Source organism: Leptonychotes weddellii, chromosome 4 (genome assembly GCF_054177405.1).
Source record: "Leptonychotes weddellii isolate Sample4059 chromosome 4, ASM5417740v2, whole genome shotgun sequence".
Lineage (NCBI taxonomy): Eukaryota > Metazoa > Chordata > Mammalia > Carnivora > Phocidae > Leptonychotes > Leptonychotes weddellii.
In genome coordinates this window covers 47569245-47594201 of record NC_138372.1, presented here as the reverse complement: position 1 = coordinate 47594201, position 24957 = coordinate 47569245, and the positions used below count along the sequence as shown (strand labels likewise).

At 43.1% G+C, this 24957-nt stretch overlaps 1 protein-coding gene and 1 pseudogene across 1 annotated transcript in view; both read right to left on the bottom strand.

Annotated features, from left to right (window-relative positions):
- The window catches only part of PGM1 (phosphoglucomutase 1), a 61307-nt gene that overhangs the window by 27026 nt on the left and 9324 nt on the right, over positions 1-24957 (bottom strand). The window contains exon 2 of the mRNA XM_081817082.1: positions 100-262. Coding sequence (XP_081673208.1) covers positions 100-262 — 163 coding nt within the window. The remainder of the gene's footprint in view (positions 1-99; positions 263-24957) is intronic.
- Positions 269-4238, bottom strand: LOC145721283 (UBX domain-containing protein 2A pseudogene; annotated as a pseudogene).

The following is a 24957-nucleotide window of genomic DNA, read 5'->3' as shown; positions in this document are numbered from 1 at the left end:
CTAAGGATCAGAACCAAAACCCTGACCCTCCAAGGCCTTGGTGATTAGTTTATCCTAATGAACAGAAATTGACTATCCTCAAAATGACAGCAAACTCACCTCCATTGGAAATATTAAATTTGATTCCAAAATCTCCATTGGGTCCTCCTGGGTTGTGGCTGGCTGTCAAAATGATCCCACCAATGGCTTTGATCTTTCTAATGATGCAGGATACAGCAGGGGTAGAGAGGATTCCATTCTGCCCAATGACCAAGCGACCAATCTAAGAGAAGAAATCCAGAACGCACACTTGAACATCGATAAATCCAGAGCTATTGCACAGAAACACCAAAACACCAGGCAGATGGACAAAGAAATAGTATTGAACCAGAAAAGGTGTTCTTTAATGAACATCTACAGCTTGGGTTATTATTATTTTATTATGAATTAGAATGTTACTGTTGAATAATATAATTATTGAAGTAGAATCAGCATTGAAGAACAAAGCCATTCCTTCACAAAGCCATTCCTTCAGAGAGTTTTTTGGGACTTTGTAGTTTTAAAATAGTGTGTGGTCTGGGGGAGCTCTAAGTCTCTGGCAAGAAAACAGTATTTGAAACAGTCTTTCCAGACCAGGTTCATAATTTTCACTGAAAAATTGTTAGAAAACCCACATTTTTATCCAATTCAATCATACTTTCAAACCACATGGGGGGGGGCGTGAGATACAAGTTTAGCTTGTTAAAGGAATTCTACCCAAAGAGAAGGCTTTTTGTAAATCAAAATTTTTTTAAAAAAGTAAAAAGGGCAAACTTTATATGAAGAGTTTTACAAAATGCATCTCATAAACCTATCTTTCCAGTCAAGCCTGGATTTTGATATGGTGGTCTCCTCCAAGCAGGACATACCTACCCATGTGCGGGAGTACCTGGGTTACCTGCTGGGCCTAAGGCAGAAGATGCTGGGGGTTATTACTGATTAAACCAATCAGAACTACCCACAGGTGGTACTTTGCTGTGTTCTTAACTCACCTTCCCGTACCTCTCACAGATGTTATCAGCACAGCTCCTAAATCTTCCCTCACTAACACGTAATTTATATTTGTTTCAACATGACCCAAGTTGGAAAAGAAGGAAGAAGTCCCATCAGTTCCTTGAACATACTTGAAGAAAACCTGACTACTGCATCAAAAGATTTATAAAATGAGGAGTTTGTGCCCTCATTCCATTCTCCCTTCTGAGAGAAGAAAGGGACAGGAATGTTTTAAACATTTCCATTTGTTATTTCTTTTTGCCCCACCCAAGATAAACATGCTTGAAGAAATGACTTACGGTGGAAAATGTGTCTGATGATACCTGGATTCCCTGGGGAAGCTTTTCTGGGACTGTTACCTCTGCCATCCTACAAGTCACTGAAAGCTTGCCTGCCTTATCATCAGCCCCTCAGCTGCCAACCATCTCCCAGGAAGCAGCCAGTTCATTTCAGTCACCTCTTGGCTCTCATTTGTCCATCTCAGAACAATGTTTGTTAGACTAATACATTTGCTATGCCTTGCCTCCCTCAGGAAGTGGTGATGACCAGGGTAGGTGCTAATAACTAGGCTCCTCTGTAGACCAGAGGGACCTGCTGACGGTGTGAAATCATTATTAATGATTATCACTGAGCCACAGAGTGCTTTCTAAAACCCATGGCATGTTCGATTCATTCTCATAGTTGCTCCCTAGGACTGTTGTATAGATGAAGAAGCTGAGATCCAAAGTTATGATGCTGCCCATTCGTCCATTCTTGCATTCATCCAAAAGCAATAATAACAAGTGTTTATGGAAAGGTGGTATGGGAGGCACTGGGATAGATGACAGGGCAAGGTCATGTGGCAAATTAGGAATCACAGCTGGCCATTAATAGCTAACTCAATACAGTGAGAACAGTAACATCTCTCCCTTCTAGCAGTTTCTGGGTTCTGAGAAGAGTGAAAGTCTATGGTTGAGCAGTTCCATAATTTCAATAGGAGGGGCTTAATTAAGGATGGCAATTTAATCAGCCAGAGTGGTGATGAAGTTATCTGGAAATTATACTTGCACATACTTGCACATCAATTATACTGACTTGTACTCAGATCTTATATGTATTTGGTATGGAGAGGGAGACTGGAATGAATATTAACCTGCACCACCCGAGTCATCCCTTATTCTACCATTCTTTAGGGTGAGATCTGCAGTCAGTAATAGCCCAAGAATAAGGAGATTATATCAGGAGTAAGAACAAGAAAGTCAAGAGAAAGAAGCAAGGAAGTCCATGGTACCTTCTTTCTCTTCAGCCCAAGAAGAGTAACAGCTGATCAAAGCCTCTCCTTCCAGAGAAGACTCTCTCCTGTGAATCACCCTCGGGAATATTAATCCTCAACCTGATATTGAGGAGGTATTACTCTATTATCCTCCTTCCCTTGACAATGTCTGGAGCACTGCAACAGCTCCTGACTCAATCTCCCCTTTCTCTTTCCCACCTGTACCTCCCTTATTCTACCCTGGCTGAATCTATCCCTCCAACTCAGGCCCACCTAGTTCATCTTTTTTTTTAGATTAAAATATTTTATTTCCCTAAAAAGAAACAACCTTAGATTGGAATAGCAAACCCCCTCTTCCATTTCCCACCTGTTTAGTTTGACTTCCTCCCATTTAAAAGGAATTTGGGTCACAGAAGAACATTCTAAGGCACCATTTAAATATATGCTTCTTGGGGCGCCTGGGTGGCTCAGTCCTTAAGCGTCTGCCTTCGGCTCAGGTCATGGTCCCAGGGTCCTGGGATCGAGCCCCACATTGAGCTCCCTGCTCAGCGGGAAGCCTGCTTCTCCCTCCTCCACTCCCCTGTGTTCCCTCTCTTGCTGTGTCTCTCTCTATGAGAAATGTTAAATTTCTGGACAATCCTTTTTCCAGTGGCTCACCAGATCTGTACATTAGTGATGGGTTCCAGATTGTTTAGTTGAACAACTGACAAATTATTTTTATTCCCAACTTCAATACTCTTTGCCTTGGAAACAATTTTTGGTGTGGCACTTCCCAGTCTGTGATCCTGTCCTGAGAACGGCTGGAACACAGGCTTCGTTGACATACATACTTCGTTTTTTTTGTCTTCAACTTTAACATCCACCTCCTCTTTATCAAAAATTCCCTGTAATTCCAAAGGTAATTCCCCTTTTTTGATGGAGTTCAGAAACTGCTGACTTGCACCATCAGAGTAACTTCTGAAATCATCACTGACTGTGAATCCACTTTTCCATAATTTTATACTTACATCGACCTGTTTCTTCTGTTCAGTGGGAGACATGCATTTGGCACCAACCTTCTCAGCTTCCTCAAAAAGGCTGTCAACAAAATATTCACAATTTCTTTGACGATCATCACTAAGAGGTTGGTTGTCAGATCCTGTTTCACAAACCCATTCTTCTTTTACACTTTTGAGATTATCTACTTCTTTCATTCTTTTGCCTTACTCCGGGCTCGTCCTCCGTTTGCTCAGGGGCCGTGGGCGCCACCGCTGCTGTCGGGCTGGAGCCCCTCAGACGGGGAGCACCGCCGCCCCCAGACCCGCTGAGGCTCGCGGGGCCACGCCGCTGGGACCCAGCCCGCCTCCCTGGGCCTCCGTCGCCGGGCACCGAGCGCTAGTTCATCTTTTTAAACCATAGTTCTGTGTCTCTCCTCTGCGCAAAAACCTTCCCTGTACTATAAGACCCAGAAATTCCAATTCTAGCTATAGACACAAAAGAAAGCAGGGACTCAAACCAGTAACTTGTACACCCATGTTCATGGCAGAATTATTCACAATAGCCAGAGGTCCATCAAGAGATGAATGCATAAACAAAATATGGTATATACACACAGTGGAATATTTTTCCGCCTTAAAAAGGAATGAAATTGTGATACATGCCACAATATGGATGAACCTTGAAAACATTATACTAGGTAAAATAAGGCAGACACATAAGGACAAGTATTTGTATGATTCCATTTAAATGAGGTACACAGAAGAGGCAAATTCATAGGCAGAAAGTAGAACAGAGGTTGCCAGGGGGTGGAGGGTGGGGGAGAAATGGGAAGTTATTGTTTAGTGGGTAAGGAGTTTCAGATGGGATGAGAAAAAAGTTCTGGAAATGGATAATGGTGATGGTTGCAGAATATTGTGAGTGTAATTAATACCACTGCAAGTGTGTACTTAAAAATGGCTGACACACTAAGTTCTACATTACATATACTTTACCAAGAAAAAAAAAAAATATATATATATATATCTTAAAAGAAAAATCCTTCCCTGGCTCCCAAGTGTCTACCAACTTAGAGATAACTCCCTCTAGCTGGTACTCAAAGTACCCCCATCAAACAGCCTTTCCTGTCCTTCCCTCCCCCTCCTAATACTCCTTCGTGCATAACACAGTTCACACTACAAGGAGGGATACCTTACTGTTTACCCGCCATTTTATCGTCAAACACGACAGGGAGCAAACTTAGTTTTCCTTTTAAAAAACAGGACCTGGTGTTTTCTTATGTTTCACAAAAAAACAAGTTCCACGTTCTTTGCCCTGCTGGCCATATATACATATTCTTATTTCTAAACATATCTCTAAGTTTAAAGCTCTGGAGACCAAATGAGATATCAGTATTACAAATGGGGCCCCACTAATGTCTTATTTTTGTATGTTAAAATTTCCTGTACTTCTTAGCTCACAGAAACATCATGTAAAAAAAATTTCCTATAAATGCAGACAGCTCTATGCAAATAAAAACAAAGGGAAACTTCTAACAAAGGCAAATTATATTCTACAGTCCATAAATGCACCAGATAAATGTGTAATAAAGAGAAAAAAAATGAAATGATCTTCATTTAGTTCACTAGGCTGAAGAGGCTTCCAAGAATCCGCTTAAGGGTGGAGTGGGTATTGACAGAGGTGAGGAAGGAACAATGACTTCTACCAGAATCTGTGGCAATAAATTATCTTTCCTTTACATTTCCTCCCTAGAGCTCTGTCCACAATCAAAGGGATGTTACAGGCGTCAGAATTGAGGATATGTTAGAAAAAGAAGGAATCAAACCATCTAGGAGGTGATAGGTTCTATCAGATTAAAGTGCTTTATTGGTCCACTAAATGTTTGACGTAATTCAATTTGGTTGCATGACTGCTTTAAATGCAACACTATTTTTTTAAAGTTAATTTAATTTTATTATGTTATGTTAGTCACCATACAGTACATCATTAGTTTTTGATGTAGTGCCACACTATTTTAAATAAAGAACGCCCTTGAGAAGATTTCAAAATATTGCTTGGCCTGCCACAGCTCTAACAAATAGGCAGTTACCATATTTAGTCAATTATTATCACTTAAATGTATTATTTAGCAAACCTTCAGATCGTAAATCTGAACAAGTCTATGGGGTCTGCCTGAATTACACATTCCTACCACCTCTTCCACATCCTTCAGCTCCACACAAAAATGAAATGAAGCCAAATATATTACAGCTAAGGGGACAGTGTACCAGATCCACTCAACAATCTAGATATATGCGGAGAAATAATGTTCCTTTCGTTCTTTCTCTAAAGATTAAAAGCATCTTAATACTGTTCCCTTTGCAGCTCTCCTCAAAGGTGAAATTTATAGCATGTCACATTTTATCTTAAAAATGTGTATGCTTCATAATAATTTCATATTTGAGTGCTTTATCAGCAATTTTTACATGAGAGGCATTCAGATTCCAAAACTGGGCAGGAAGGAAACTTCGCATTATAAACATTAGGATCTACAAACATTTTTTAATTTAATGTGGCGGTGTGTTTTTGTTTTTGTCTTTAATTTGGGTTTTGCAATCACACCTGCTTGGTGTATTATTAAAATAGACTGACGATGAATGCCCAACACATTTGGTTGCCATGCTAAATTTTTATGTTCTCAGAACCAGAATCACTCCCAGAAAGGAAATACAACAGATTTTTAAAATTTATGAGTTCTGAGGGACTGTGTGCTCCAAATTACTGCTAAGTATAATTTAAAACACTAAAAATACATTTTTGGTCCCACAGAAGAATCTGCAGAGCAAAAACAGCAACGTCCTGATGCCCACCTTCCTGCAAATCAGTGGGACTGTGCAAATTGTTAGATTATCAAGATCAATGCCTTCTGGTGCAAGATTCCTTCTGATTTGGTTAATTCAGCCAATGCAGTTTTTCACAATGCAGAGCTCTTAGCAGAGCCTCCTTATATTATAGTCTTACAGGAGTTATTAACTCTACCCTGCTGCACAAATTCACCGCACACAGGGCTTCTTTGTGTCCAAGGTCATTATAAGCAGGTTCCCCTGTAACAGGTCCTCTTGGTAGGCTTATACCTAACATTTTCCAATCCCCTCCTGGCATTTCTGCATGACTACCAGGATCCACAAACAACAGCATGCCCTGGCTTTTGTTTTCCTGTTTGACAAGTGACTGAACTTCAACAAGGAAGCCATTGAAAGAAAACAAAATCCTCCTCTCTCCACTACTCATTAGAGCCTTCTTACATAGGAGAGGGTACCCCTTGGAACTAGGTTAGAATGTAGATAAGACCGCTTAAGGCTGGGGGTGTGCTTTAAATGTCTAAAAAGCAACAGGTATTTTTTCAAGCAAAAGGCACAGAGTACAACACTTAAGGAGCCAAACTCACATTCCTATATCCCAATGTGACTAATGTAATCTCAGGAGTCATATCACAATATACGTTCTCTGAAGTCACAATGAAACACTAACTGGATGTTAGTAGCAGGTGTACACAGCATACAAATCTTTGTACTTTTGTATATTTCTGCAAAGTGAAGAAAGAAACATATGTGGAGAGCCAGAAACATAACAATAATTATCGTATACCAACCCCATTGGCAGCCGCCATCTGCACTAGTGTTTCTATCGCCGATTTATTAAAATACCGCCCATCTCCACCAACCACCAGTGAGGCTCCCTGGCGATCTTTAAGGTCTATGGAAAAGAACAGACTCTGGATGAAATTCTCCAGATAACATGGCTTCGCCTCAAAACAATAGGTTTTCTTCCGTAATCCACTAGTTCCCGGCTTTTGGTCATAGTAAGGAGCAGTAGCACAGGTCAACAGAGGAAGAGGACCTTCTTCCATTTTTCTATATTTCCCAGAAATCCATTCATCAAAATCACTCATCTTTCATTTTCACCACTTGGCTCAGCAAGGGGTTCCGGAGAGCAGGCAAGGGTCCTCAAAATAGTCTGTCCGAACTGAAGCTGCAACAGTGTCATCTGAGTAACTAAAACAGAGGTCGGTCACTCTCAACGAGGAAGCTGGGTTAAGTCCTTGCTGTCGTCACCCCTGGTGAAAAGCGAAGGGCCACACGCCCGCCCACACCCACACACAAAGCACATCTTCCAAGCTGTTTTGGTGAGGACACTTCTGCCCACATAACCACGCCAAATACCCTTCAATTATTTTTGCCTCATCTCCCCCGTTAGATCGCTCCAAAGGATTCTGGCAGCCTTCAGTCACAAACACCAGCTGGCTGTCAGACTCCCCTCGCAGAGCCCAGGCAAAGATGGAGCAAGTGCGGTCCCCAAAAGCAGGCTCATCGTGAACAGGACACCCTGGTGTAGCTCCCACTGCTCCCGACACCCCTTAACGCAGAGCCTCTCTGGGCACTCGCTGCTGAGAAGGCCGTCTGCTGCTACAGTTGTCCCATGCCATCTAGCAAGCTAAAGGTCAATCTTAAAATGGAAGAGAGGGATCTCAGTTACCTCTGGTTTCCTTACATCACCATCATTTTGATACCCAAGTCATTTTTTACCTCCCATGTGCCATTCCAGTTGGAAGGAAGAAAGTCGCCAAACAGAACAGATTTATTCATTGCCCACCAAGGATTTAGCAAAACAGCCTTCAGCTCTAGAAGAGTAGATACCTACAAACATGCCTGAATGATCAACAGCTTGGTCATTCCCTTGAAGTTAGGGAAATGTGGGAATGGAGATGCACCAAATCCTTGAAAACATAAGCGAAACGGGGAGGGAAAAAAGTATGTTTCTCTAAGTGCACAAGGTCTGATCAAGTTATTATCTGGGAAAATAATATGAACATATGATTAAATTTTGTGTTTTCATTTTCTCAGGTTTTTTTTTTAATGATTTTATTTATTTATTTGACAGAGAAATAGAGAGCACAAGCAGGGGGAGCGGCAGGCAGAGGGAGAGGGAGAAGCAGACTCCCCGCAGAGCAGGGAGCCGGACGCAGGGCTCCATCCCAGGACCCTGGGATCGTGACCTGAGCTGAAGGCAGGTGCTTAACGACTGAGCCACCCAGGCACCCCTGGTCCCTGAGATTTTATTAATGATCTATTTAAACGCATGCATGTGTCTTCCTTATCTAGTTCAGCAGAAGCTGACGATTAAGAAACTCCACTGTGGAGGTTTTGATGAACTTGTCAAGGATGCTTAAAAAGTAAACCAGGACTAATTACACCACATGTTTGGAGAGTCCGAGATGCACTGGAGTCCAGGTTTTCAAGCGAAACATGAATAATCCCTTGGTAAACAAAATCTGAGTATTGTCCTACTAACTTGTCAAGCAAGGTCCGAAAGCAAACGGGACTGGGAGCAGCAGACTGCCCTCTCTGCTCAGGGGGACGCTCTGTGCAGGACCAGCTGAGTGAGCGGGCCCAAGAGCCAAAGGCAGCCTCTGGCGGCAAAGCCTGGGCTGCTTCCAACGACAACTGGTGCTGGTCCAAGTGCAGGGAAGACCTCGAGACGTAACATTAAAACAATTCGCAAGACCACGTCTGGTAAGCCAAAAAGCAGTTGGCCAAAGAACACGTTTTATAGCTTATTTGGGGCTTTTATTTACTTTTTAAAAATGAAATTCTTTAGAAATTAATTTATGAAGTCAGCTTGCTGTACTGACAGTTTACATACCCACTGTTTTGCAATGACAATAAAGGCATTTTTTTATTCATTTTTTTTTTAAGTCTGGTGCCAAGTTTTCTCTGGTTCTAGACAGGCTTGCAAATTAGGCCAGCATATGTGTCTTGACATATTTAATAATAGATCAAGATTTATGAAATATCAACCCCATAATCTTTTCATTGGGAATAACAGAGCAACCGACCACATAATTGGTAGTTTTCTTAACAAGTTCTTGCAATCCCAGGGTAGACTTAGGGGCACTTGGTCATAAGGGTGCGCCAATAGCCCCAGCTGAAGCTTCTCTGCCCACACATTCCATCCTGTTCTCTGCTGGTGGTCTGCCGCTCTCTCTGTGAAGCTCAGTTCCCGAAGCTCGAACCAAGACAGTTAACATTTTGTTGGTTTTTTTCCCACGCATTGATTTTATTTAGTTTATGGTTAATGCAGATCAATTTCATAAAATGAGAAGTTACGAAGAATCAAGGCATAATTATGCAAATTCAAAATAGATGTTCAATATAAAAAAATACAAGCATAAAAGTGGGTTTGTTCACAGCATGAGATCCAACAGCTTTTGCTTCAAAGGATAGGAAAGACTTTTTTTTTTCTTGAAGACTGTGGCCACATCACATGCTAGAACACCTCAGCTTACCAGTGTGTTTTCATGTGAACCATAACTTGTTTCTAAAAATATTTTTTTACACCGTAAGTGCTGTAAAAGCTGCACTTTTCCAGAATTAAACCTGCTTTTGGACCTAGCACCAGTTTCTAACTATCTAAAAACTAACTGATACAGAAAATATTCCAAATGTAACTATTCTGATTCTTAAAAGTTAAAAAACTTTCTGGGTGCCTGGGTGGCTCTGTCGGTTAAGCGTCTGCCTTCAGCTTAGGTCATGATCCCAGCGTCCTGGGATCGAGTCCCACATGGGGCTCCCTGCTCAACAGTGAGTCTGTTTCTCCCTCCCCCTCTGCCCCTCCACCTGCTTGTGCTCGTGCTCTCTCTCTCTCAAATAAATAAATAATCTTAAAAAAAAAAAGATTATCCTATTTAAAAAAATAACTTTCCAAAGTAGCTTAAAAGAAATATTGCAAACTTGGTAATGCTGGTACTCTTCCAGTTACCTGATATGCCATCTCGGGGGTGATTATTATTATTTTTTTTTATTTATTTATTTGACAGAGAGAGATAGCGAGAGCAGGAACAGAAGCAGGGGGAGTGGGAGAGGGAGAAGCAGGCTTCCCGTGGAGCAGGGAGCCCGATGCGGGACTCGATCCCAGGACCCTGGGACCATGACCTGAGCCGAAGGCAGACGCTTAACGACTGAGCCACCCAGGCGCCCCTTGGGGGTGATTATTATTTGCCTCTTAATTTCAAGACTTTTAAATATACCTTCCCTGTAGATCATCTTCACATTTTCAAAATTATTTAACGCAGAAGGAAACGGATAGTCGTGACTGAGCACCAAGAGATCGTACATGTCTAACCTGTAGAATCAGGTCACTAAGTTAACCCAGTGGGTGAACCCAGTGCATCCCTCTTGCATGGAAATATCTAGGTGGGCACATGGACCTTTTTCCCTCCCTGTGTGTGAGCCAGCCCTCCAGCGAGGCATGGATTGGGGAAAATTCCCTCTCTCACGGCTCTTGCACACGTCAATGAATACCCAGCAATTTAAGTGCACACTGAATCTAAGCCTCCAGAGGAAAGAGTTCTATACCCCAGAACAGAGAGTAGTAACATTGTCAGTGACTACATATGTCCAGCACGGTGTTGGTCAATATGCAAAACTAAAGCAAAAAGATATAACCCTTGCCCTAGAAAAGCTTCTATTCTAAAAATGAGCCTGAGTCATAATTTTATGGACACTGTAGAACTCAACCCCATATAAAAATATTACCAGAAGCAGCAATGTTAGATGAACTGTGAAGTGTGGTAAAAAAGAAGGGGCATTAAGAACATGAAGCTTCCTATGACGCGTGGACTAAGTGGGGCAGCTATTAAGAAACTCATTTGTTTTAGCTCTCCAGCAAAGGTTGAACTTCATCTTCGGAAACGTTACTGTCGAGCATAGCGAACCCAATTTGGCCTAATGAATCTGCCTGCATTGCCGGTACTCCTTCACAGTGACACAAATTACATTTAAACCACATGGGGGATTTAAGGATTACTTCCTTCAGACTAGCAACTTTCATACTGGTCTTGGGTCCAATCAATTTCACGATGGCAGAGTTATGAACCCCTTCGCTCCCAGCCTCACAAAGACTCCAGCGCCCGTTCTGATCTGCAGATAGCTTCCTAGTAGAACACAACAGAAACTGTAGACTTACCCATCCTTTACTCATTCTCACTTTCTGTCCATCAGTAAATACTTACTGAGTAGCTAACTACCATGTTCTTTGGCTTTTGCCACAGTAGTGGACATGGGGGATGGGATTGCTAACCCTGTCTCCAGGTGTAAGCACTGGAAAGAAAGCGAGTAATCGGGCTAAAAGTAGCAGGGATCATTAGACCCCCAGCCTGACACCCTGCACTATGTGACAGCTGCAGGGGCCTGCCTGAGTGGTTGGGGTATGTGACCCAAGTGATGGGAAGACACTCATTCATTTCTCCCACCAACAGTAGGTAAGCATGTCATGAATGCCAGCACTGAGCTAGGCATCGCAGGATAATGCAAAGACCCCATGTTTAGGAGCCAGATAAAACCAGGGCTCAAATCTGACTTTCAACTGCATGAGAAATGTAATCGTGAGCAAGTTACTTACCTGCACTGAGCCTGTAAAATGGGAACAGCTCTCCAGGTTGTCCTGGGAACTGAATCAGGTAATATGTGAAAACATGTAGTGCTGTGTCTGGCAGCTAACAGATTACCAGTAAATGGTAGCCCCTTCACCCTCTCAATCCTCAGTCTCCTCATCCCTACAATGGGATAAGGTTTTTGTGACGACAACCTCACCAAGTGTCTAGGAAAGACTTTGTGAACTAGAAAACAATGTAAAGATGTGAATTTTTTTTTCATATTCAGGAGGCAGAGGAGGAGAGAAAAAGGGCATGGACCTTTGTTCTTAAGAAGTTCACGTCAAGAGAGCGCCTGGGTGGCTCAGTTGGTTAAGCATCTGCCTTCGGCTCAGGTCATGATCTCAGGGTCCTGGGATCGAGCCCCACATCGGGCTCCCTGCTCAGTAGGGAGTCTGCTTCTCCTTCTCCCTCTGCCTGCCACTCTGCCTACTTGTGCTCTCTCTATCTCTCTGTCAAATAAATAAATAAAATCTAAAAAAGAAGTTCACGTCACAGGAGCCACCACTGTGTGGTGGCCTCGGCCCTGTCCCAGAGGTGCATGCGCAGATCTATCAGTCTTGAGAGGTTACAGTAATGGGGTGAGACCGGAGAAACAGCGGGGGCAAGACTACAAAGCCTCATGAACCACACTAAAGTTTATTCTGTAGGCACCAGAAGCTATGGGAATTTTTAAGGAAAAGGAATCTAAAACTGATATGCTTTTGGAAAGTTAACTGGCTGCCAGTGGTGCATCAAATAGCTTCAAGAAGGAGAGACTGGAAAAAGATTAACAAGGCTGTAAAAAAGGAATCCTTCCTCGGCTGGAGTGGCTCTGAGGATCCTGGTCACTGGGGTCTTGTGCAGAGCGGCTCCTCTGCCAGCCTCCTGCACAAGCTTCAACTTTAAGTCCCGAGGCTACTCTGAGCCCTGCTGGGATTTCTTCCTCTGGCATGAAGGCACCACCCAAACAACCTCTTTCCTCTGATTGCTTCTCCACACACTGTCTTCCACTCATTCCCTCTCTTCTCTGAGAACTGTCCCCCACCCACCCCACAAGAGTAGACTCCTAGAGCCAGGAGGAGGACCTAGCTCCTACAGGACCCTGTTCTACTACAGGACCCTGATGCCAGGCCATGATCGCCAGAGGTGGATGCCTGACCAAAGCTACATTACTCATATTTTCCCTCCCAGGAATCTAGAATTAGGACTCAAAAAAGTACAGATTTGATTCAGTTAGTCTTTGAACTGGGAAGATAGGTAATTTCAGGAGCTGTGGGGCAGGGACAGTCGTGCCATGAGAATATCCATAAATTGTGACGGACGGCCACACACTATGTGAGAATACCTGTATGCTATGCAGGATACAACTCTGGAGCACTTAGACATCTCTGAGATTTGTGGGCCAATGTACAGAAAGAACTGGAAAACTATTCAGAATAGAATCAAGCATAAAATAGGTTAGATGAATCTTCTCAAGAGGGTAGGGATTGCAGATTCAGTAGACATGAGAAGTAGGGAATGTGGTCTGTGAACGCAAGCTGCTTGAGACTCCCTCTTGGCATTGTGTTCTGGACTGGGGTGGTTTCCTATGCAGCTCTCCAGGCAGCATACACTGCAGTCAGCTGACAGTGTCACCCCAATTCAATTGGAAAGGTCACTCCTAACTATTTGGGGTGAGAGACTGGTTTTTGAAGAGGGCGTTTTTTAAAAAGATATATTTATTTATTTGAGGGGGTCGGGGGGAGAGGGAAAGAGAGTCTTAAGCAGACTCTGAGTGGAGTGTGGAGCCCGATGCAGAGCTCAATCTCACAACCATGAAATCATGACCATAAGATCATGACCTGAGCTGAAACCAAGAGTTAGAAACTCAACCGAATACACCACCCAGGCGCCCCTTGAAGAGGGTATTTTAAACATAGAAAGATTGAGAATGAAGTATGGATATGAAGTAAATCAAACTCATATAGTGTACAGATAACAAAATAAATCAGACTTGTAGCACTAATAATTTTGCAGTAAGTCTGGGAGAAAATCTAAGTGTATTTGATATTTTAAGTATGTTAGGAGAATCTGGGATATTAATTTATCTAACAGATTAGTCTTATATTCCCAATTTCTAATGTGTAGTTCGAGTAACCTATTTGGACTTATGATTTTAAGTTTAAGGAGGTAAGAGAATTTTATCAAAATTATAAACATTGGGACATTCAAGAAAATTTTGTACCATATTTACAGTTTGGATTTTAAATCATCAGAGGCAGACAATTTGCTGTAGTGTTTCAGGGAGTGGACTGTAAGGCCCTACTGACAGGCTGGAAACCCAGCTCTGCCAGTCACTAGCTGTGTAACCTCGGAAAAGTCATTTAACCACTTGGCGCATCCGTGGCCTCATCTGTAAAAAACAGGGAGAATAACAGACCCCCTAGCTCACACGTTGTCTGCAGGCATGGTTGCATGAGGTAATACACAGCAAGTTCTAAAACCAGAGCTGGTATAGGATGCCCTACAAAAGTGTCTGCTGTTATCATAATGAGATTATATGAGAACAACTTGAATACTTTCAAGATTTGCTTGTTAGACAAAGAATTTTAGAACTAAATCAGTTTATTTGATTTCTAAATTTGTATTCATAGGAGTTTGAGTAAATGAGTTTAGAACTAAGATCACATGCGCACACACACACACACACACAACATGAACTCCCCCAACTTACTCTGACAATGGAGTCAGCAGAGAGAGGAAAACAAAGCTGAGATAAACAGAGGGGGTAGATAAGAGAGTGGCTGCCGAGGTTCCTCCCATCTCAGGCTCGTGTGAGGCCCAGCTGTCCACTCCACCCTTGGCTTTCAGGAGACACTTCTGCAACCTTATGGAGCAGTCCTCTTGGCAACTCACTGTAGTCAGACTAGCTTCCTATCACTTGCAACCACTTGCAGCTCTTCACAGTGCTGAGCTGGGCTCGGTGGTGCACGGCTCCCATTTGCTGGCTCTGAGCCAAGCTCTACCTGCTGACCCATCCAGGCAAGAAGAGGAAGAGAGGAAAGTCTCTCTCTTTCTCCTTTTGAGCAACCTCAATCAATAGCAAGGAGACAGGCAGAGTACCATTTACTAGTTGGGTGACCCGGGGCAAAATACCTAACTTCTTGGTGCCCCCACTTTCTCATCTTTAAAATGGGGACTGAAAATAATACCTATTTAGACTTATTGTGATCATTTTGCATATACACAAGTATCAAATCATTATGCTGTACACCTAAAGTAATATGATGTTACATGTCAATTATACCTCAATTTAAACAATGCATCCTTTAAAGAAAGTTAAAGAAAGAAAGAAAATAATATATATTGCATGGTTTGTTGTATAACGATGAGTTAATAAATGTAAAGAACTTAGCATAGCTGGTTCTAGTGTCTTGTGAGCCCTACATAAGCCTTAGCTTTTATTATGGCCCCGAATCAATCTGAAACTATGTTGCTGTGTATCATACCAATCTATGGGTATATATGTTTTAACAGAATTAGGAAATGTCCTTTAAAGAAAAAGAGAAATTACATTAAACTATAAAGAAGGTACAAGGTCTGAAGATTTCCAAGGGCTCGATGGCTCAGAGCTGTGCAGAATCTCAGGCTCAAAAAGATTCCTGGAGCATATTTTGAAATTAAAAACAAAACAGTGGCATCAGAGCATGTACATCCTTTAGCATCTGTCAGCCTGTTGTCCATCTGTTTATCCACCCATGTATCCAGCAGTTACTACATAAACTGACTTGCTGCATTCATTTCACCAAATGCTGTGTACCACGGGAAGAGGACAGACTCAAGCTGTCAAGAAACTTTTGGTCTAAAGAGAGAGATAGATAAGTCAACGAATTGTTAAAAAAAAAAAAAAAAATGGAGTAAGAAGTGCTAATCTGGGAACTCAAGAGGGAGTTATGAGCTCCCAGAGGTGAGAGAGAAGGTAAGGAAGGCATTCCCCACCTCCAAAATGCCATTCTTAGTTCATGTGGCTAAATCTAAAAACAATCTTTGAAGAGGCACAGGGCTTAGAAGGCCTTTTCCTACATACTGCACTTGTGACGAGGGCTCCTGTTTTATTAGAAATTACCAATATTCAACCATTTTGACCTGTAAAAATGGCAATTTACATGTTTCATATAGAATTTTTATATGTACCTTTTATTTCCTTTTTGGAACATCTTCAAGACAATTTTCATTTAACGCCCTTAAGGAAAATGAAGGGAGGGAAATCGGAGGGAGAGATGAACCATGAGAGACTATGGACTCTGAGAAACAAACAGGGCTTTGGGGGGGGGGGGGAGGGGGGATTGGTTAGCCCGGTGATGGGTATTAAGGAGGGCACGTACTGCATGGAGCACTGGGTGTTATATGAAAACAATGGATCGTGGATCACCACATCAAAAACTAATGATGTACTGTATGGTGACTAACATAATAAAATTAAAAAAAAAAATCTACTATTAAACTCAGAAAAAAAAAAGAATATTCATTTGGCGCTAACAGAGTATTTTCCCATATTCTGACTATTACCAGAAACTATGTATGAAAACCCCTTGGTTAAAAAAGAAAAAAAAAAGTAAAAAGTATTTAAAAGTGGGTCTAAAGAATTGCTTGCTCACTTGTGGTTGTATGTTTCCCTCTTGTGGCGGAAAATGGAAAAACATGCACGGTTTCTCACGACCTCGCAAGTTATGTGGCCCTAGCGGCTTCACACAACTTGAGGGGGCCGCATTCACCTCAGACAGAATGGGAATCATGCCCCCTGGAGTTCTGGGCAGGCAGTGGTTGGCCCTCTATCACATAATTAAAACATGAAGGGATTTCTGGGCTTTTAAGAAAAGGAAAGGTATGGTGAGGTCGTTCTCTGTCTCATTATTAAGGATTTTTCCAACTGCATGGCCTGGCCAAACTAGAATGTCCGGCTGTAAAGGAAGTGAGTGAAGGTGGCCACAAAAGGGGGATGTCTTTTTCTGTGGAATCTTTGTGAGCCTAAGTTTCTATGAAATGGGGATAGTAAAGCTTCCTTTCAAAATTCTGAAAGTCTATGAGAAAAGGCATGTGAAGTGCTTATCACAATGCCGAATCATTGAGTAGCAATCAATAAATACTATCCAAACTACCAAAATCAGAAAGACATGTTGATAAGGACTGATCACATCCTTCTAACCCGGCCTCTGATCTCTAGAGCAGGTTAGACCAGGCAGGAAATAATCAATGCTATAGGTGGGGCTGGGTGGTGAGATGTACAATGGGCCAGGCAAAAGGCTGGGGAAAGGGATTCTACCGCCCCTGCTCTAACCAGAGGGCTTTGGAGTCAGATAGGGCCTGGGTCTGAATCCTGTCTTTGCCACCTCTGGCTGTGTATGGCCTTTCTGGCCTCAATTCTCTTATTCGTAAAATAGAGACAATGACACCTGCTTGAAAGGTTGTTGTACGCAGGAAATAACCACAGGAGGTCAGTGTGTTGGGAAGTGTTCCAAGGGCTTTGTAAGCATTAACTCCTTAGATCTTCACAACAGCACTGTAAGATCAATACTATCATTCTCAGCCCCATGTTAGGGACAAGGACACCTCGGGATACAGATGATACAGATTTATCATCTCTCCAAGGCCAAACAGCTGGGAAACTGTGGAGATGGGTTTGAACACAGGCAATCTGGCTCCAGAGCCCACACTCAACCATCATGCTGTAAGCAGCAAATAATCAACAACCGCTTTTAAAACAGCAATCTATGGGGAGCCTGGGTGGCTCAGTCAGTTGAGCGTCTGCCTTCGCCTTGGGTCATGATCCCGGAGTCCTGGGATGGAGGCCCACCACAGGCTCCCTGCTCAGCGGGGAGCCTGCTTCTCCCTCTCCCTCTACCCACCCCCCACTTGTGCTTCTCTCTCAAATAAATAAATAAAATCTTAAAAAAAAAAAGTCTACCTTGGGGCACCTGGGTGGCTCGGTCGGTTAGGCATCCAACTCTTGATTTCAGCTTATGCTCTCAGGGTCATGGGATCCGGCTCTGCACTCAGTGGAGAATTTCCTTGAGATTCTCTCCCCTCCTCTCCCCTCTCCCTCTGCCTCTCCCCGCCCCCCAACTTGTGCATGCTCTCTCTCTCTCCCCCTCTCGCTTTATAAAATAAATAAGTAAAATCTTAAAAAAAAAAAAAAAAAGGTCTACCTTGAGGAATGAAACACAGTGGAAATCTGGATTTGATCCCAACTCTAGATAATTTTTAGTATCTTAGTGATCTTAGGCAAATCACTCACCTTCTATTTCCTTAACTGTGAAACAGGGGTCTAAATACCAGTGTCTTCAGAGTTGTTGAAAAGATTAAATGAGATCTTAAGGTATATGAGCTTTGGTGGCCTGCACAACCCACCTGCATTTGGTGGACAGAGCACAGGTTGTGGGTTGAAAACTCCACCCAAAAAAAAAAAAATTACGTTGAATTCCTGACCCCAGATGCCTGTGAATATGACCTTATTTGAAAAAAGAGTCTCTACAGATGTGATAAAATTAAGATGAGGTCATACTACATTAGAGTAGGTCCTAAATCCAATGACTGGTGTCTTTATATAAAGAGTGGGAGATTCGGGGACAGAGACAGAGGGGGAAGAAAAGCAAGTGAGGCCAGAGGCAGAGACAGGAGCTCTGCTCACGATGACTATGGCCACCACCAGAGCTAGAAGAGGCAGGGGAGGATTCCCTGGAGCCTTCAGAGGGAGCATGGCCTTGCTGATGCCTTGATTTTGGACTTGTAAGCCTCTAGAACTGTGAGAAAATAAATTTCTGTTGTTTTAAGCCACACAGTTTGTTGTATTTTGTTATAGCAGCCCTATGAAACTAATATTAAAATTTTTAATATAAATAAATACAATTTTTTTTAAAAAGGCAAGCCCAGCTCCAGGGACAGCTGATCCCTCTGCAGCAGGGTGGCTGGTCTGAGGGAAAGGCCCTTTGATAGACCTCTCCCTCAGGTACCTTTCCTTTGCCCCAGAGTGCTTGGTTCTTATCACCAAATAACACAGTATGCGCCATGGCTTGGTATATACAAACAAGCCTCCTCCCTCGCTCAGTGAAGAGGAGAAAACACATTTTGTAACTTCGGTACCAGGAATGAAGAAGAGTGGACAGCCGCTAAATATTTGATGGTTGCACTTTTGAAGTAAGAGCATTCTATGACTAGCGTTTCTGAGGACAGAGGTGAGCTTTTCCAGATAGTTGCCCAGTGGGTCTCCTGTCCTGAGACCAACCTCAACTATAAAATTACTCCCAGCATCAGACGACTTCCCAAACCATAAGGCATCCACAATAGAGAACACTCTGCCTGAGTACTGGCATTTTAGGTAATTTCTACAGCACACAGACTTGTGCAATAACAATCAGGAACAGAGCTAGAAACTGCAATAGCGAAGGGAGTAGAGCTCGTTAGGCTGTGTGGTTGAGGCCCAATGCTTGGGCTGCTTCCAAGAGGAGCCCTGTATCATTGCAGGCAGAGAGATGGAGAGGTGCTCATTCCCAGAAGCAAACTTCAGTGCTGGGGAGAAAAGAGGTGAGAGACAGTCGGGGAGAGAGAGAGACTAAAGCTAACAGGAGGAAAAGAGGCCCACCCTGCATCCCAGCCCATCTACAAATATTAGGGTGAGAGCTATAGGAAGCAGCACAGCTACACTGCATGTCTAATTTTTTTTTTTGTAAATTTTTGTGTCTTTAAATGTGTGCTTTAACTGAATGGACTGTGCATCCTACACTCTACAATATGGATTTAGATCAACCAAGCCAAGGGAAAAGACTTGCCCTGATGACAACAGCAGGTCACATACAGACCACTGTAGGCCATATATTCTGCTGGTTAAAGACAGTCAGCAAACAGAGCTCTGATGCGTTATTGACCAAACCTCTTGGCCCAGTCCTCCCTCTAAATAGCTTTTTAGGAGGGGGGTGGGGGGATGGGTTAGCCTGGTGATGGCTATTAAAGAGGGCACGTACTGCATGGAGCACTGGGTGTTATGCACAAACAATGAATCATGGAACACTACATCAAAAACTAATGATGTACTGTATGGTGATTAACATAACATAATAAAAAATAAATAAATAAATAAATAAATAAAGCTTTTGTCATGAAAAATAAATAAATAAATAGCTTTTTAGCTTTGCTAACCTAAGTCTCCATCTGTGATTCTCCATTCCTACCGGAGTCACAAGACAATTCTGAGGCTGTGTCTTAGGCTGGCCTGTGTGTAGAAGCAAGCATCAGGGGTTAAGGACCCGTGTGGTGATAACTCACCACTGGCTATGGGGCTGCCTCCTCCCTTCCTGCAAAACAGGAGTTATGAAGACTTCTATTTTAAAGTCTCAGCCTGTGGGCTTACTTTCCACAATGGCCTCCTTGTTTTTCCCACACTCCCTCTATGTAGAATGTCTCCACTTTTTCCCGGCTTTCTTTCCATCATCCTTCAAGACCTGACTCGAACACTTCTGCCCTGGAAGCTTCCCCTGACCACCTCCCCAAGACCCCCTCCACAGGGCTCCCAATGGCACCCTAAAGGAGGCACCTGTCACGTTCTATTGTAATGCCCACTGGACAATGAGCTCCACAGGGTGCTGAGACTGTCTCGATGTGCTTGTGCATACCCCAAATACACAGCACAATAGTGAGCAACGACAGGGTACTCGGCAGATGTCTGAGGGACGAAAAGCACCCCCTCAAATATTATTCAGGAGAAGTTGCTGGAGCAAGCAGATCCAACCATTTACTAGAACCGCTATGCTAAAACCCTAAGGTTGCGGGGGGGGGGGGTGGCCTGGGTGGCTCAGTCAGTTAAGCATCTGCCTTCGGCTCAGGTCATGATCTCAGGGTCCTGGGATCAAGCCCCACATCAGGCTCCCTGCTCAGCAGAGAGCCTGCTTCTCCCTCTCCCTCTGCCTGTCGCTCCCCCTGCTTATGCGCGCTCTCTCTCTCTCTCTCTCTTTCTGTCAAATAAATAAATAAAACCTTTAAAAATAAAATAAAAATAAAACCCTAAGGGGGAGACCTGGTGTGCAAACACCAAACACCAAGATTAGCACTTCAGCTACTCAGGACAGTTTTGCTTATTTGGGGTTATTTGGGTTATTTTGGATTCTTTGGGTTACTTGGGCTGGTTGCTGTGTTCTTTTGAGATGAGATAACTAAGTATCAGGCTGATGATGTATTACTGAAAGCCTCAAGTTATATAGAACTGGTCCCCACCCCCCGCCCCCGCCAAAACACACACAGGCTCTGAGCATGAAACACTTACGCTTTGTAAGAAAGACATTTCTGTTCTGAAATTTACAGACCAATGGGTGTGGAGCATCTTGATAGGTCACTGACAAAGCTGAGAAGTAAAACTGAGAAGGTGGGAGCAGGCTGGGAGACCCTTGGCAAAGAGAAGTTTAAAGTGTCTGTATTTCCCATCAAAATTCCCACTAGCGACATGCTTATCATGACTATGTGTGAGGCATTATGCTAGGTGACTTCTGACACATATCTTATTATTTCCTAAACACATCTCCATGATATATTATTTTAATTTTATAAATAAGTTAAAAAAAAAAGAGTTCAAGCAGTTTTGCCCAAGATTAAACTGCTAATAAATAGCATATCCAGGAATGAAATTCAAGTCTTTCTGACATCAAAAGCATTTAAACTGCCACAATATTCTAATGTAAAACAAGTCGTTTTGATATCCCACTAAGATCCTCAAAATGGCAAGATATCTTTACTTTCTGGTTATGCGTTAGCACGTCTGGGGTTTGGACTTTTGAGAGATGCTAGATAAAATCCCATGTGGAGATTTGTTTTGGTAGGAGGCGTACATCAGTCCAGCGGGGTGACCTTCCTGAAGTGAGGGTGGAATTTCAAAACAACCATCCTAACGCACGTTTGGGTTGCATCTTAGAGTTCCCAAACCCTCTGTGTGCCCATTATTTAATCTTCATAAAACCCGCTGATAGGACTGGTATTAGAATTAATCCCATTTTACAAATGAGAAAACTGAGCTTTACGTCAGTTCAGCAGGCTCCATGATATTGTACAGTAAGTTGTGCCACTGAGATTTGCACCAAAATCTTCAATTCCAACCCATCACTAGGTACTGAAGTCGTTTGGTAAGATTCAGGGAGCCACCACGTGGCCTGTCTTCCATCTGGCATTACGTCAGAAGTCTACAGAAGCACTGTGGATTATGGAGTTCTGGAATCTTCTCAACAATTATTCCCAGACTTTTAAATAGAACAACAAAAGTATTAGCCACATGCATTAAACCAGCAACTGCTCCCTGCCTCCACGCTTAGTTCACTCTCAGCTGAGGTCTCCCTCAGCAGAGACGACATCCTCATTCTCCCCTCCCCCGCTCAAGGCCAGGCTGGCTGCTCTCCTGTGTGTTCCACGATTCCCTGAACTTCTCTCAGACAGCTGAAGTGGGTTGAATGGTAGCCAATGCCACCATCTCCCTGCAAAGGTATGTCCACCCAGAACCTGTGAATGCAGCCTTGCAGATTAATTAAGGATCTCGAGCTGAAACCATCATGGAGTATCCGGGTGGGCCCTAAATCCAATAACAAGTATCCTTAAAACAGACGGAAGAAGAGAAGACGGACACATGTGAAGGCAGGGGCAGAGACTGGGGTGATGCAGCCACACACACGTAGGACACTTGGAGCCACCAAATGCTGAAAGAGGAAGGAAGCACTCTCCCCTGGAGCCTTCAGAGGAAGCACAGACCAGCCAACACCTTGATTTCACACTTTGGGCCTCCAGAATTGTGAAAAAATAAATTTCTGTTCTTTTAAGCCACCTAGTTTATAGCCATCTGTCAGCAACCCTAGGAAACACACTAGCATTTGCACCACATTTTTGTGAACTACCTATGGATGCTCCCGACTAGCATGAGCATCCTGAGAACAAAGACTTTGTCTTACTCACGCCGGCACCCCCAGCCAACTCACACAGTGCCTGCACATGCAGACTGCTCAACAATGCTTGGTGAATGAATAAATCCAGGCAGTCCAGGAGGCTTACAGCAATGCCAGCATACATTCCTTGCAGCTTCCCGTCAGCAGCATGACGTTAGCCTGGGCCAGGTAACCGTTCCACAGATCCGCCCTAAAACAGCCATCTTTGACTACCCACTGCTGCCTCAGAACTCCCAACAAGGTAAAAGCCTCAAATCAATGAGCCTGTGAACCTCTGCCTCACAGACTGAATTCAGGGAATAATGTATGGCTACAGACAGAATAAGACATCTATGTGGTGGGCATGGTGGCAGACACAGAAGACCTCTCCTCTGCCCTCCAATGGCCTCAGCGTTTGGAAGAACCATAATAATCATTAGAATCACCCAAATCTTCCATTTACTAAAGATAACGTCAAGCACTATGTGAGCGCTTCACAAATTTTGCTTCATCCTCACATGAACATTTCAAGGCAGACATTATTACTCTTCTTATACCAAATCTACACGTGGGGGAACTGGCTATGGCGAACTGTGGGATCGTGTTTTTCTCATGGATTTGACTACACAGGGCTCGGTGCCAACTGCGTGGCCCAGCTCAGAGAAGCAGTCTGGCTTTTGTAACAGGTGCCAACCTTACTCCCAATTCCATTTGAGTTTCCTACACTTATTTCCCGTTTGCTTCATTTTTAAACATACTTCATTTCATTCTGCTCCACAGAATGCATTTCTCAGAGTCCCCAAGAGGCAGCGTAACATAATAGTTTTATGACTAAAGCAAAAGATCTTTCCCCAGCCCCACCCAGTTATGCCATCCCAGCTCCATTTTCTGGCCTCTGTGCGACCATGAGCGAGCTCTTGGAGTCAGGTGGGCACAACTTTAACATCTAGGTTTCTGGTTTCTGTGGCTTAGAGCTGACAGGACTCTCATCCTAGGTCAGGGCCATTTTGTCTTCTTGTGTTTTAACAAACCTTCTCATGGTGCACAATTTCTAAATGCCTAACCAAAGCATGTTTAGATGTCTACCAGAGTGGAAGAGAACCGTATCCCCAGGCCACCATGGGCATTTGCAGAAGGAAAGCAGAATGCCAGAATCTCCCTCAGCATGAACTGCCTTCTAAGACCTTTTCTTGACAGGGCAGTGTTCTTGAACGGCACAAAATATGGTAACTCATTTTAAACAGTTATGCCAGAGCATCTTCATTTAAATTAGTGCTATCTCCTTCAAAACAATCATCTTGGGAAGCAACATATTTATTCAAACAGTGCTCACACTGCACTAACACTTCTGGAACTCTTTCTCAGCAACTGTCTTAACAGTCTGTGGCACTTCCTTTGAAAGTCTTCAGTCATAACAAATTTCATCCTCTGAGAATAGATTTGAACTTTGGAAAGAGACAAAAATTGGCTGGAGCCATGTCTAATGAATAAAGTGGGTGATCAAATCTTGTTACATCGTTTTAGGTGAAAAATGAGGCATGACTATAAAATAATGTGACTGGTTTTCCTAGGTGACCCATAAACCAACTGGCTGAAAAATAATTCCCATAGAGGAGTTTCAAAATGCTCCAAGCACTAGACGCATCACTGGCATTAAGTGTACGGTTCCCAGAGTGGTGATTTGACAGGGTACAATACTAATTTGGATATATAAGTTCAAATATGTTTGTAAAAAAAGAAATCTGATTGCTTACACTCATGAAAATGAAGAAGCGATTCTCCTGGAGAAATTTCTCCTCTTTTTTTTTTTGACAGCCTGCTCTGCTTTGGAGAGGAAGTCCGCTGAGAAAAACCTAGTGGTGATTTTCATTTCTTGTGTCAGTCCTTCCCCATCCAACCAAAGGCTCCTTGAGAAAGGGGACATCTTCATCTCTGTGTCTCCAGTGCTCAGGATAGCACACACAGAAGCATGGGACACTAACTCCACTGTTCTTGACACAAACCCTTTGACTTTGCTTCTCGTCCTGCTGGGGCTTCCCTTGCTCAATGTAACTTCTTCTGCCTAGCAACCGAAACTGGGCCATATAAAACCCATCCACTCAAATTTATAGAGACCTAAGGTAGACTAGTGGTTGCTTAGAGCCAAAAGCATAAGGAAAAAAGAGGGACTGACTGCTAATACACAGGGCTTCACTTTGGGTCATGGAAACATTCTAAAATTAGACCGTGGTGATGGTTGCACAACTCTGTGAACACATTAAAAGGTATGAAATTGTACACTTTAAATGGGTGAATTGTGTGATATGTGAATCATATCTCAATAAAGTAGTTTATTTAAA